Genomic DNA, 13,571 nt, shown 5'->3' with positions numbered 1-13,571 from the left:
ACAAGTACAGTTTATACTCTCATCTATGTCTTATTCATAAAAGTTTAAAACATCTCTGAACAAAGGTACAATTAAACTGGTGCTACATAAATGAATAACGTTAAAATACAACACCATGTTTCAAATTATATACAAACCTGAATACTCCATGACCTCCTCAGGGGATTTGCCCTCTACCTCTCGAGCTATGTTATCAATGTCATCTCTTCCATATTTCTCATTAGCTTTAATAAACTGGTTAAAATCTCGTTTAGTCCAGTTTGTGAAACCCTGTGAACAAAAAGTTAAGCATTATCAATAGAGGTTAAATTAATAAATCCATTTATTGTCCTATTTACTTCTATACAATGATACATTTAAAAACACTTTAAAAGACTTAAAATGTTTCTCCTCATAAAATTGCACATATTTTATGTTGGAATCAAAAGTTGAGTGAGAGTTGTTACAGAAATAACTGCTTTTCTATTACAAAGAGAATGTAATCCTCTCCAAGTACTTAAAGTTGATATATAGTTCTAAGATTTTCTGTAGTTTTTAATTTCATATTTTATAGATGCCTACTACATTAAAATACAAATGCATGAAAATAAAAATGCTAATATAAATGCTGAAGTTGTGATATTCTAGTACTTCAATGATTTTTTTCACAGATCTGTTCCCATGTAAATTAAGAGAGAGAAATGTGGATACATTAAATCAAAAGAACACTGAGAATAACCAAAAGAGAATGCAAAAAAAAAAAAAAAAAATTCTAACTCTTTACATCATTCTGAACTAGTGGGAATAAATAATTTCTGTTCTAAATTATGTTCCTAAATAGAACTTCTACAAGCAGAATGTTATTGGAGCCACTCAATTTCTTTACTAAAACATAAAACACTTTAGCCAGTGTTTTAAATTCCCTTGGCATTATTAGCATGTCTGTGAAGTCACAAGACCAAGAATTTGTTTTCCACTCCTTGAGCCCCAACTCACATAAATGTGATACTCTAGACATTGCAAAACTCTATCCCTGGCTTTTAGTCGATAAAGATTTCAGATGACCCCACATTTTGTTCCTATGTACTGCCATGGTTTTTGAAAAAGATTAATTATTTAAGGTAGCAGAGAAGGACAAAAATGAATTCATCTACTAGGAGGGGCAGAAAACTATACTTCTAATCACAAACTAAAATATTATCTCAGTTGAGATTGTATATTCATGTTATACCCTACATTCACAATATACTCCAAGCCATGTAGCATTCTAAAGCCGTAACTTCACTTTTGCATTCAGGAAATACATTTTGAAAACAGAAGATGAATATTTAAATGTTTTATTTTATCCTGTGGTAAGTTCTAATATTCAGCCATCTGCAATTATATTTTCAAACTAAACTTCATTACTTCTAGGCATTTGGTTCAAAAACTTATGAATGTAATTTGTGAAAATCTAATACACATACAATAAAATTACATGTTACAGCAAAGACCTATATAATAAATAACATATAAATATAAAAACTATCTTTCAATAATTAATGCGGAGAATTACCTGCTATTATGCATTGCACATTGTTCAAAATTTGTTGAATAAATAAATCTTGCTGGCAACCCTCTATACTAAAGTAATGTCTTACAAGTACACATTTTGCTTACGTTGCAAGCCTTCTGTGCTGAAATTCTTTTTACCTTCTATAGTTTATTTTAGAAGTAGAACACTCGTAAAACTCATTATAGCAATAATAACTTGAAAGCATTAATATTTTGTTCAAATGGAAGCCTTTCTAATTTAATAATTGTTATACAATGATCACCTTAAAAAGTTTCAGAAATATCATTGCATGAAAATTCTAAAAAAAAATAAAAATAATTTTGAAAATTACAAAATTATTCTATTAATAAAAAATTAATGGAATATAACTTCAGGAGACAATTCACATCTATAAACAAAATAAATTTAAATTTTCAAGAATATGCTAATAACAGGCTTGGCCCGTTGGCTCACGCCTGTAATATCAGCTGCACTTTGGGAGGCCGAGGTGGGCGGATCACTTGAGGTCAGGAGTTTGAGACTAGCCTGGCCAACATGGCAAAACCCCATCTCTACTAAAAACACAAAAATTAACCAGGCACGGTGGCGGGTGCCTGTAATCCCAGTTACTCGGGAGGCTGGGGCAGGAGAATCGCTTGAACCCGGGAGGTGGAGGATGCAGTGAGCTGAGATTGCACCACTGCACTCTGGCCTGGGTGACAGAGCAAGACTGTCTCAAAAAACAAAAAAGAATATGTTAATAACTACTGTCTATCAGAATTCAAATGTGGATTCACTGACCTTATTATAATTGGCAAAATGTGTGTCATATTGCTAATACTTTACACTTATATTTTGCATATACATACTACCCAGTATTTCCAAAAGGGCATATTCTATAAGATCAATTTTTAAAAATAGGGATTTTGGTCTAAATATGTTTACAAAATAGCCCTGAGTTTTGCTGGTGTGTCAAACTAGGATACTAGGCCCATACAAAAAAAGTAAGTGTGATCTGTATTTTTTTTTTTTCTATCGATTGACTGTAAATATTTCAGCCATTGAAAATATTTTACTTGGGTGAGAAGTTTTTCCTTTTCTTCAGTCTCTTCTGGTGTAAGAGGTTCAGCTCCATCAATCTTTTTTTGCTCTTCTCTTTGAGCCAGAGCTGGATTTGGGATATCAGGATTCCTTGGGACCTATAAATCAAGAGACAAACTAAGAGTAAACTGACAAGAAAAATTAATTACTAAGGCTGTATATACACAGCCTTATCAATCTTTAGAGTTATTTCAAGAGTAAACAATATAAAATCATAGTCAGAATGACACATGGTCCTCTCTACATTTCTGCTACCATGATCCTATTGAAGTAAAAACCATTATTGTGCCACATGATATTCCATAGTTAAAACTCATTAGTAAATGCCACATTAGATTTCAGATATGATTATACTCTGGAACAAAGTCTATCCTTATACTATTGTAATATACAGAACAAACAAAAAGTTTGGCAGTAAAAAGAAAAAAGAATCCATATTACCCTGGCAACACAGAGCAGGATGGAGAAGTGGCAACGCACCTAAACATTACATCCAACAGTCTGATCAGTTCAATGTGCAAAAAGAAAGGAGTGCTTTTATTGCCTGCGAAGGTATGTAAGGGGAGAGAGCATTTTTACATAAAATCGAAAGTTTGGAAAACATAACAGGATAATGAAGAAAAAAGAAGAAACAGAGAATATAAGAGGGAAGGGTATAGTAGAGCACACAAATAGCTATGATAGGACCAGTGGTCAAGGGGGAGAAAGACTAACAACAGCAGTGACCAACAGAAATCATACATGGTGTTTTGGGCACAGAACTGCAAATACAGTGACAACTGAGAACAGAACTCAAGTTCAAAAGATGAGGACAGAAGCTCAGCTCTCCAAGAAAGCAAGCTGCCACCTGTATCTCAAAACTGTAGCCTGCAGAGCCTCAGTGTATCACAGTGAGCATATACAACCAGTGTGGTTCAGCAGTATGGGGCTGAACTATACTGTGTGTATGGAGGAACAAATGAAGTCTCTCAGCCTAAAGCCTGGTATCATCGCTATGTGCATCTGCAGCTACAAGGAAGCACATTGATTTAAGAGGGCAAGTACATAACATGTGTACTACACTTTATAGCATTCCATTAAACATGAAAATAAAAGGGCTGGCAGTAAGCCTTCCACTGCTTGAAATGCACACATATCACAAATGACTCATTCCCTAGGGGCATCCGGTAGTCATGGTTTTACTACCCTGTAATTATAATACATATTAGAGTGCATTTTTCTCATTGTTGTATGTATTTCATAGAGTTTAGAACTATATCATTGCAACTTAAAAATAACCTTTAAAAAATAACTATTAAGGACAATAGTTCTTCAAGTATAAAACCTAACTGAGCATTAAAAAGAAATACTGAGAAAGTAGACTCACCTGTAATCATCAGTATCAGGCAATCAAATTAGCGGGTATTGACTAAATGTCTATTACGTAGAACTATGATAAGTATTGACTGGAATATAACTATAGGTTTTATCCCTTATCCCAAATGTTTCAGACCAGAAGTGTTTCAGATTTCAGATTTTTGGGGGGTTTGGAATATTTGCATTACACTTATCTGTTGAGCATTTCTAACTTGAGAATCCGAAATCAAAAAAAGCTCCAATGAGCATTTCCTTTGGGTGCAGTGTCAGGGCTCAAAAGGTTTTGGATTTTGGAGCATGTCAGATTTCAGATTTTTGAATTAGGGAAACTCTACCTATATTAGATATGGTCCTTGCCCACAAGGAGCTCACAAACTAGTTGTGGAATTTTGAGCTGTACCTTAAGGACTCTAAGGATTTGGGGAGATGGAGAAGGAAGAAAGAATACTCTAGGCTAGGGCAGTATGAGCAAAAACATGAAGGCAGAAATGTGTGGAAGGCACACATAGGGTTTATGTTGAAAAGAGATAAGAAACAAGGCCAGGTAGAGACAGATTTACAGGGTCTTGAAACTACACAGAAGGTTCTGCAGACTTTTGAACAAGGGAGTGAAGTATTAAAATGTAGTGTTTTTACCTGTAAGCCTTCTGCTGAATGGACTGAAGTGGGGAAGCGACTGACAGGTAAGAGAACCTGCTGAACTATCATAATCTAGACATCTGGACTACGATGGTGGCAAACGGAAATGGAAAAGAAGGTGTACATTTAAAATGAAATGTAGCCCAGTCATAGCATGATTAAAAACAACTTCTCTTCAGTAGCTAAACCCAGTGTTAAAATTACAGGCATACCAGCAATTCCATTCCTAAGTATTTACGCAAAGAAAGGAAAACGTTATCTATACAAAGACTTCGACAAGATTCTTCACAGTAGCTTTACTCATCATAGCCAAAAGCCAGAAAACAGCCCAGATGACCATCAAGAGAATGGATAAGCAAACTGTGGCCTATCCATACAATGGAATAGGGGTTCTACAATCAAAAGGAAAGAGCCACACAGATACATGGGACAACATGGCTGAAACTCTAAAACATTATGCTAAGTGAAACAAGCCTTATACATATGGTATGATTCCATTTATGTGAAATTCTAGAACAAAACTTAAAAATCTAATCTATGGAGGGAAAGATCAGAACAGTGGTTGCATCTGAGGAGTGCATATGGTCACTGGGAAGAGGCACTTTCTAGGGTGACAGTAATGGTCTATATCTTTACAGAAGGAGTTCAAGTTACATAAGAGTATGCATTTGTGAAAAAACAATGAATGGTACACTTAAGGTTTATATATTTCACTCTATGTAAATGTTACTTTAAAAAATCATAAACAAAATATGACTGGCTAATGACATGCATGTTGAAGTGTTTCTGGGTAAATGTACTTATGTCTGCAACTTTGAGATGCATAATCATAAGATAAACACCCATATGATAGAGGGCCAGATAAATGGAAAAATAGGTGAAAAAGCAAATACGATAAGATGTAAACTGTCGAATATATGTGGTGTATATATGGGTGTTCACTGTACAATTATTTCCACATTTTTCTATTTTTAAAAATCCTTCATAATTTTTTTTAAAAAGTACAGATACAGCTTTAAAAGTTAATAGACCCCTCAAATTCCTGGTATGTGAAATTACTTTGATTTCAAATTTTAATTGAAAGAAATCTCTTCGATCTTAAGATATTCTTCTCTTAAATATTTTCAAAATTTCCATGTCCAACAAACTATATTTTTAACAAAATGAAAATATTTTATAAACATCTAATTTATGACAGAAAATAGATAATATACCCACATAAAATAAAATAAAAATGTTTATTCCCATGCAGACATCCCCATACTAAAAACTTCCCCTTTCAACTTCTAATACAAGCAAAATCAGAATATTTTATAAAACCATTGGATTTTAGGATCCACTGCAATTTATGCTATATCCAGTGGTCATATTAATTAACATAGCAAAACAAGAATGACTTCATGAAAGCTTTGTTTGCTATTTTAATTCTAGAAAATACTCAAATAGCTGCTAAAATGTTTAGAATTAGAAAAGGCTCAAATTTTCTAAATTCCTATATCTCCCGCTGATATGGTTTGGCTGTGTCCCCACCCAAATTTCATCTTGAATTGTAGCTCCCACAATTCCCATGTGTCATGGGAAGGACCCAACGGGAGGTAATTGAATCATGGGGGCAGGTCTTTCCCATGCTGTTCTCATGATAGTGAATAATTCTCATGAGATCTGATGGTATTATAAAGAGGAATTCCCCTGCACAAGTTCTCTCTTCCCTTCTAACATGGAAGATGTGACTTACTCCTCGTCTTCCGCCACGATTGTGAGGCCCCCCGAGTCATGTGGAACTGTGAGTCAATTAAACCTCTTTTCTTTATAAATTACCCAGTCCCGGGTATGCCCTTATAAGCAGTGTGAAAACAGACTAATACACCTCCTATAAAAAAATCTTAATAGTCATCATTTTAATAAGATATATTTTTTTTGCCTCATGAGGTTCATATCAGCATTAAGCTTCCTGGAATGATTTCAAAGTGCTACATTATAAATTAAGCAGATAGGCCAGGCGTGGTGGCTCACACCTGTAATCCCAGCACTTTGGGAGGTCAAGGCGGCTGGATCACTTGAGGTTGGGAGTTCAAGACCAGCCTGGCCAACATGGTGAAATCCCGTCTCTATTAAAATTATAAAAACTAGCCGGGCATGGCGATGGGTGCCTGTAATCCCAGCTACTCGGGAGGCTGAGGCAGAAGAATTGCTTGAACCCAGAAGATGGAGGTTGCAGTGAGCTGACACAGTGCCGCTGCACTCCAGCCTCAGCGAGACAGTGAGACTCTGCCTCAAAAAAAAAAAAAAAAAAAAAAAAAATTAAGCAGACAAATTACAGACCAATAGTACTGAATAGATAACTAGGAGGTATTTAAAGTCTTCATACTCTATGTCTCATTATGATCTCCAGCAACACAATATATAAAAAGTTATCTTTCTAAGGGAAAAATCTCAATTATTATTTGGATTTCTAGTCAGATGCTAAGGAATTTGTGATTAAGAACTGTATTCCATGAAGTAGTGAAAAATTTTTTTGCCTTGTTTCTTAGGAGGAGTTTAGCAAGCATTGCATAGAAAATATGGAATACTGAATTAAATGTGACACCACACAAAATAAAAGCAGTAACCTGAAATCAGCTCACATTTTAGTTCTACCACTGAAAAAATAGGTGGCCCACAATGACACATTACCAAAACTGACAAAGATTATGAAACTTTCTCCATTTATCAAATGTTTATATTTGTCCCTCAAGAATTTTTTATTGGGGATAAATGTTAGAATGTTCTACAGCTTTCTTAAGCTTCAAATGTGGCAAAACTCTTGCATTCCAGGTGTTAGACTCAATGGAATGTCCAGATATTCTGGATTTTTTATGCTGCAATTGAAAGTTCAATTAAGTCATCCTCTTTCAATATAAAGGTTTTAGTGACCAAGTGATTGCATGCATTAAATAACAACTCCTTTAAGTCAAAAGAGCAATGAAGCTTTTGAATATGCCTAAGGTCAAAGCTTAGATAACAGCAAGAATGGGCACATCATGTACTGCTGTCCACCAAGTGGTTAGGGCAAAACAAATACTTCTCTCACCTTCAAATAAAACAAAACTCTTTAACTCCAGATCTTATTATCAGCAATATTGCTGTGACCTTGTGCTGAATATGAGGGTGGGAAAGGGGGAGCAAAATAGAAAATAAAAATGCAAATAACCAGGAAGTACAAGGAAACCGCTCTCTACCAACTGCTTCAAAACTTGTGAGCCCTTCACTAGCCCCACTCCAAATCACAACAGAATAAGCCTTTGGGGACTCAACACAGATAAAACGTAACCATGAACCACAGTGCCCATAGCTATGGGCATCACCTATCTCCCCTTGGCTAACAATCCTTCAGGCAGAAAATGGGGAAAGAGTCCCTTTTTGAGAATCTGTGTATACAGAATACCAGGTAACTCCACTAAAGCAGTTTTGTTTTGTTCATTTGAGGATAAACTAGTGTTCCATTCACTTTGTGGTCCTGATGAGTTTTCTGAAGGTATGAGGGGGAAATAAAGCAATGCTAGCTATGCCTTGAGAAGATATGTCTAATGGTTACATATCACATCATCCTTAAAAGGGAGCTTTTTAAGATGATTAACATGCCTGCTAATCTGTCTATTCTCTGAACTCTACCACCCAATTAACGAACCCACCTTAGCTCAGGTCCACAGTTCCTAGTAAAGAATGGAAGAGACAAGGTCCAGAAAGAACCAATATCCAGAAGGTATTCTTATTTGTCTCGTAAATCCTCAGCTAAGCATGTATAGGGAGGATCAAGGCAAGTCTTAAGACAATACGGAAGCAATCTAGGTTGCGGCTGAAGAGAGCACAAGGCTAGGAGTAGAGGAGTAGGGGACTGGTTCTCCTTCCACCACCACCACCGCAGTCCAAGTCGCCACCATCTTCTCTCATTCTGACACTTCGACAACCTCCTGGCTGGTTTCCTTGGATAAACCTGCCATTCTCTGCATCGCAGTCAAAGTGATCTTTTAAAAATGTAAATCTGGACCAGGCGCGGAGGCTCACACCTGTAATCCCAGCACTTTGGGAGGCCGAGGCGGGCAGATCAAGACATCATGAAATCAAGACCATCCTGACCAACACAGTGAAACCCCATTTCTACTAAAAATACAAAAATTAGCTGGACATGGCGGCATGCGCCTGTAGTCCCAGCTACTGGGGAGGCTGAGGCAGGAGATTCCCTTGAACCCGGGAGGCAGAGGTTGCAATGAGCCAAGATCGTGCCACTGCACTCCAGCCTGGTGACAGAGCCAGACTCCGTCTCAAAAAAAAAAAAAAAAAAATGTAAATCTGATCATAATTTACCATTTATAAGTTGTATGACCTTGAGAAAATTATTCAGGGCAAATGACTCAACCTTTCTATGCTTCAGTTTCCTCATCTGTAAAATAAGGATGTAGTTCAAGGGTTGTTAGAAGGATAATGAGCTAACATTTATAAATAACTTGGAACAATAAGTAACACATGTAAGGACTAAGTATCTGCTATTAGTATTACTTTACCACCCGCCCACCCACTTCCCTGCCTTAAAAACATCTCAGTGGGTCTCCTTTACTCTAAAGCTAAAGTTCAACCTCATTAATATGACCTACAAAGCCCTCCATATGATTTGACTCTACCCACTCAGCAGCCTCATCTCAAGTCACCCTCTTTGTTTTTTTTTGGTTTTTTTTGTTTTTTTTGTTTTTGAGACGGAGTCTCGCTCTGTCGCCCAGGCTGGAGTGCAGTGGCGCGATCTCGGCTCACAGCAAGCTCCGCCTCCCGGGTTCACGCCATTCTCCTGCCTCAGCCTCCCGAGTAGCTGGGACTACAGGCGCCCGCCACCACGCCCGGCTAATATTTTGTATTTTTAGTAGTGACGGGGTTTCACTGTGGTCTCGATCTCCTGACCTTGTGATCCGCCCGCCTCGGCCTCCCAAAGTGCTGGGATTACAAGCGTGAGCCACTGCGCCCAGCCCAAGTCACCCTCTTTCTTGACAGTCCCTAACAACACTGGCTTTCTTAGAGCTCCCAGAAGGAGCCATCCTCCTTCCCACCTCAAGACCTTTGCATATGAGGTGCCACCTGCCTCAGCTTTTCTATCCCACACTTCACTTAGCTTATTCACATCTCTGGAAACTCAGCTTAAATGACACTTCCTTAGGGAACGCTTCCCTGATCTCCCAGTCCACATGAGATACCCATGTTATATTCCCTTCATTAGCACCCCTTTTAAGCACAGAACCACACAAATGCCACCACCATTATACTGTAGTATCTAATGCCTATCTCCTCTATTAGAATGTAAGCTCCATGAGGTGAAAGACTGTCTTATTCATTGCTTTAACCCAAGTGCTTGGCCCAGTACCTTGCACAGAGGAGTGCTCAATAAATAGGTATTAAACTCTGTAAAAAGGTCCTCTTTTTACTCTTTTTCCCTCTCCTCTTGCTTCTTTCAGGGAAACGAGGAAGAGCAAACAATAAGGTGCAATAGCATGAATTCCATGCCATCTATCTCCCCTCTCCCTATTCATCCCTTTCCTCTATAATACTTACACCTCCCCCTCCTCTTCCCCTTCCTTTCTACCACCCTTAATAGCTGTCCCTTCATTCCTCCATCTTCTGAATTTCCTCTCTTCTCCATCTCCTTACAGCTGGCCACCACCCAAAGAGTCACTGTAAGACTTCACCCCTAACCACAAACTGCCTGTAATGAAAGGTACCGTTTATATTCAAACCAGACCCATGGCCAGAATGTGGTGGGCACTGTAAATTATCATGGGGAACAAAATTTCAGTATCTCCAAAGAAGGAGCATTAAAGTTATATCAGAGATGATTTTTTTAATTGTTGCTACTCAACTACCACTTGGCCCAGCTCCCAAATGTCATGCCACACCATTGTAAACACAGTCCTTATTTAGGACTGCAGAAAGAAACAGGGTTTCATCACATGCAGAAAGAGCCCAGAATGTCGGAGTAGAATGAACAGAACATCTGAATACTGAGAAACTGGTTGTGAGACCAGGACCCATGGCAACCCTGTTAGCTCCACGATCTTGAACAAGGTCCTTTAACCTCTCTGAACTTCAGTTTCCTCACCTATTAAATGGTGATGACAATAACACCTACTTCATGAGGTTGTTAGGAATCAACAACCTCAGTATGTGTTAAAGCACTTTGTAACTTATAAAATGTTCTATGCAAATATTTGATTTATTACTGAGGTCTAACATTTCAATTAATTCTCCTTTCAAGTCTCACTAATAACAGTTAATGAAAGTAACAGAAAATAATATTCTAAACCTAAAATTATTATAAACCTTAATGAGATATACATTTGTTTACCTCATAAGGTAACTACTTCATTATTAAATAATAATTATTGTTAATAATTATTAATTTTCCTATTTTTATTTTGCATTTGAACCTATAACTTACCTGTTTCTTCTGGTGTATCACTGTTTTCACTTTCTTTAAAACTAGTTTTATGTCTTACGTGAATGTTCACCCTAAAGATCTACTCTAGTTCCAAAATATAAATGAGTTAAGATATAAGTATCTTATATACATGGAGCTTTTCTAGGCACATTCCAGCTACTAATTAAAATAATGGGTCACAGTTCCAGTTGTGATAAAGGTTTACAAAATAAAATTTAAAACACAGCTGTTAATTCATAAAACAGAACACTTCATAAAATTAAAATTGTGTTAATATTTTATTTATTTCATTTTATTTTATTTTTGAGACGGAGTCTCCCTCTGTCACCCAGACTGGAGTACAGTGGCGCGATCTCAGCTCACTGCAACTTTCACCTCCCAGGTTCAAGCGATTCTCCTGCCTCAGCCTCCCGAGTAGCTGGGACTACAGGCACCTGCCACCACACCCAGCTAATTTTTGTATTTTTAGTAGACACAGGGTTTTGCCATGTTGGCAAGGCTGGTCTCATACTCCTGACCTCAAGGGATCCTCCTGCCTCAGCCTCCCAAAGTGCTGGGATTACAAGCATGAGCCACTGCGCCCAGCCAGTATTTTATAATTTTTTAATATTAGTGATTATTATACCTTTAGTCATCTCTCTCCATTCACTAGGAAGTCAATTTCAACATACAGAAATTACCTGGTATGCTTACTCTCTCAATACGACAGATTTAGTGTGACAAATATTAAATTTCACTCATGAAAACTAGGATTCTATCTACCTATATAAATAAGAATTCCAAATACCAAAAGATCATTTTAAAATTGTATAATTCACTATCAAGTTTATCATTATCTTTAACACCTAAGTGACTACAATCTACTACCCACCAGCAAGGCTTTCAGCAACCTATAAGCAATAAAGACAGAAATACTATTTCTTGGACCTATTAAGGAAATGATCAAAAATTTCCTATCATATATTAATATTTGCTTTTAACTGCATACCTATTGTTCTCTCTACATATTCTTTAACTATTCAAAGACTGGCATTATAAAAATAATATGTTGTTATTACTATTTTGAAATATTGCATAATTCTTCATTAATCTCATTTAGTGATGACTGTACTGGTGATTGAGTAGTTAGATGTTTTACATCTAGTTAAACTTCCTCTTTGGTTTTAAAAACATCACTGTTGTGATTTACTGTTACAGTCTCTCAAAATGCAACACCTTCTAGTCTAGATTAACAGATTAAATTATTTTTAAATATTATATTAAATTAATCTAAAAAATGGAAAAAATACCTTATAGCCTATCGTCTTCCGATAATAAAGAATTTCCTTTTCCAGGAGCTCAAATAAGCGTGGTGGGAAAAATTGAAAATCCTGAACATTTGGTTGTTTTGGAGGCCGTGGAGCCTATGAGAGGAAAATATATTATATATAGTTCTTTTCAGTACAGGAAGTAAACTTACTTATCTTTTGCTATTTCTGTTATATATGGAACAATAAATACAATAAAATCCATTTATATGGCTGGGCCAAATCAAATACTTTTTTGCACTGTTATATTTTAGAGACTATGATTTGGCAATGATATAAGTAAACCTGACCCATAGATCATGTTGCAAGAGAAATCTACTTTAGGACATAAAAACTAGCCTTGTACAGTTTTACCTTTGGAATCTTTGGCTCGCTGACACGCAAAGCCTCTCTAAAGTAGGCATCCACTGCGTAGTTTGCTTTGCGTTCTCGTTTAGGAGGTTCAATCCATTCCACCATGCCAAGCTGTACATAACAAACAACAACAAGGGGTTTAATGACTCCAAACAGTTTTAACAAAATCAAGTACATCAAGGCTGCAGAAACATAAGAAAGCAAAAGCCACCAGGAAGAATCAAAACTTGCCTTATAAATCACAATTTACCTCCAAAGTTCCAAAACATAGTGGTACACCAAGTTTAGATGCAAAGACAGTTTTCTTTATTTTTATTTGAATGTTTAAAAATTAGTTCTTCCTTGGTGATTGAGAAGAATCTGTACAATCTGCTTGTTTTTTTGTTTTGTTTTGTCAAATGAAATAAAGGTAGCTAATATAGAAGGAAGAGTAACATCGACTATGGTAACTGTAGTTAAGTGTATGAATTAGAAACAGATGAAAGGGGTAAACAATAAATATCAACATGACAAGCATATATCCCTTCAAATAAAGAGAAACGTTCAAATGAGACCTTCTGGAAACGTAGGTATGGCAGAGTTGGAAAAGTTGGTGGAAACAGAAAGACCTAGATTCTGCTACTTCACTAGTCATGTAACTTTGGGGAAATTATGTTTTTCCATCTGCAAAATGAGAATAATAATACCTACCTTAAGGATTACATATGACCATATATGTGAAAGCATTAAGTAAACTGCCAAGAGTTAAATACAAGATATTATTAAACATCCAAAGTAGCATGAACCATGATTTGGCAGCATTACCAATTTTACCCTATTATCAGCTAGAAAATATAATTTAACA

At 36.5% G+C, this 13,571-nt stretch overlaps 1 protein-coding gene across 8 annotated transcripts in view; it reads right to left on the bottom strand.

The window, feature by feature from the left end:
• The window catches only part of SMARCA1 (SNF2 related chromatin remodeling ATPase 1), a 77,347-nt gene that overhangs the window by 22,403 nt on the left and 41,373 nt on the right, over window positions 1-13,571 (bottom strand). For all 8 annotated transcript variants that reach the window (XM_007992645.3, XM_007992646.3, XM_007992647.3 and 5 more), the window contains 4 exons: window positions 12,728-12,838; window positions 12,356-12,469; window positions 2,590-2,712; window positions 138-270 (listed from right to left, as the gene is read on the bottom strand). In XM_007992645.3, the coding sequence (XP_007990836.1) occupies window positions 138-270; window positions 2,590-2,712; window positions 12,356-12,469; window positions 12,728-12,838 (481 nt within the window). The remainder of the gene's footprint in view (window positions 1-137; window positions 271-2,589; window positions 2,713-12,355; window positions 12,470-12,727; window positions 12,839-13,571) is intronic.

This window comes from Chlorocebus sabaeus, chromosome X, assembly GCF_047675955.1.
Source record: "Chlorocebus sabaeus isolate Y175 chromosome X, mChlSab1.0.hap1, whole genome shotgun sequence".
In the NCBI taxonomy this organism is placed as follows: Eukaryota; Metazoa; Chordata; class Mammalia; order Primates; family Cercopithecidae; genus Chlorocebus; species Chlorocebus sabaeus.
This window is presented reverse-complemented; position numbering and strand designations above follow the sequence as displayed.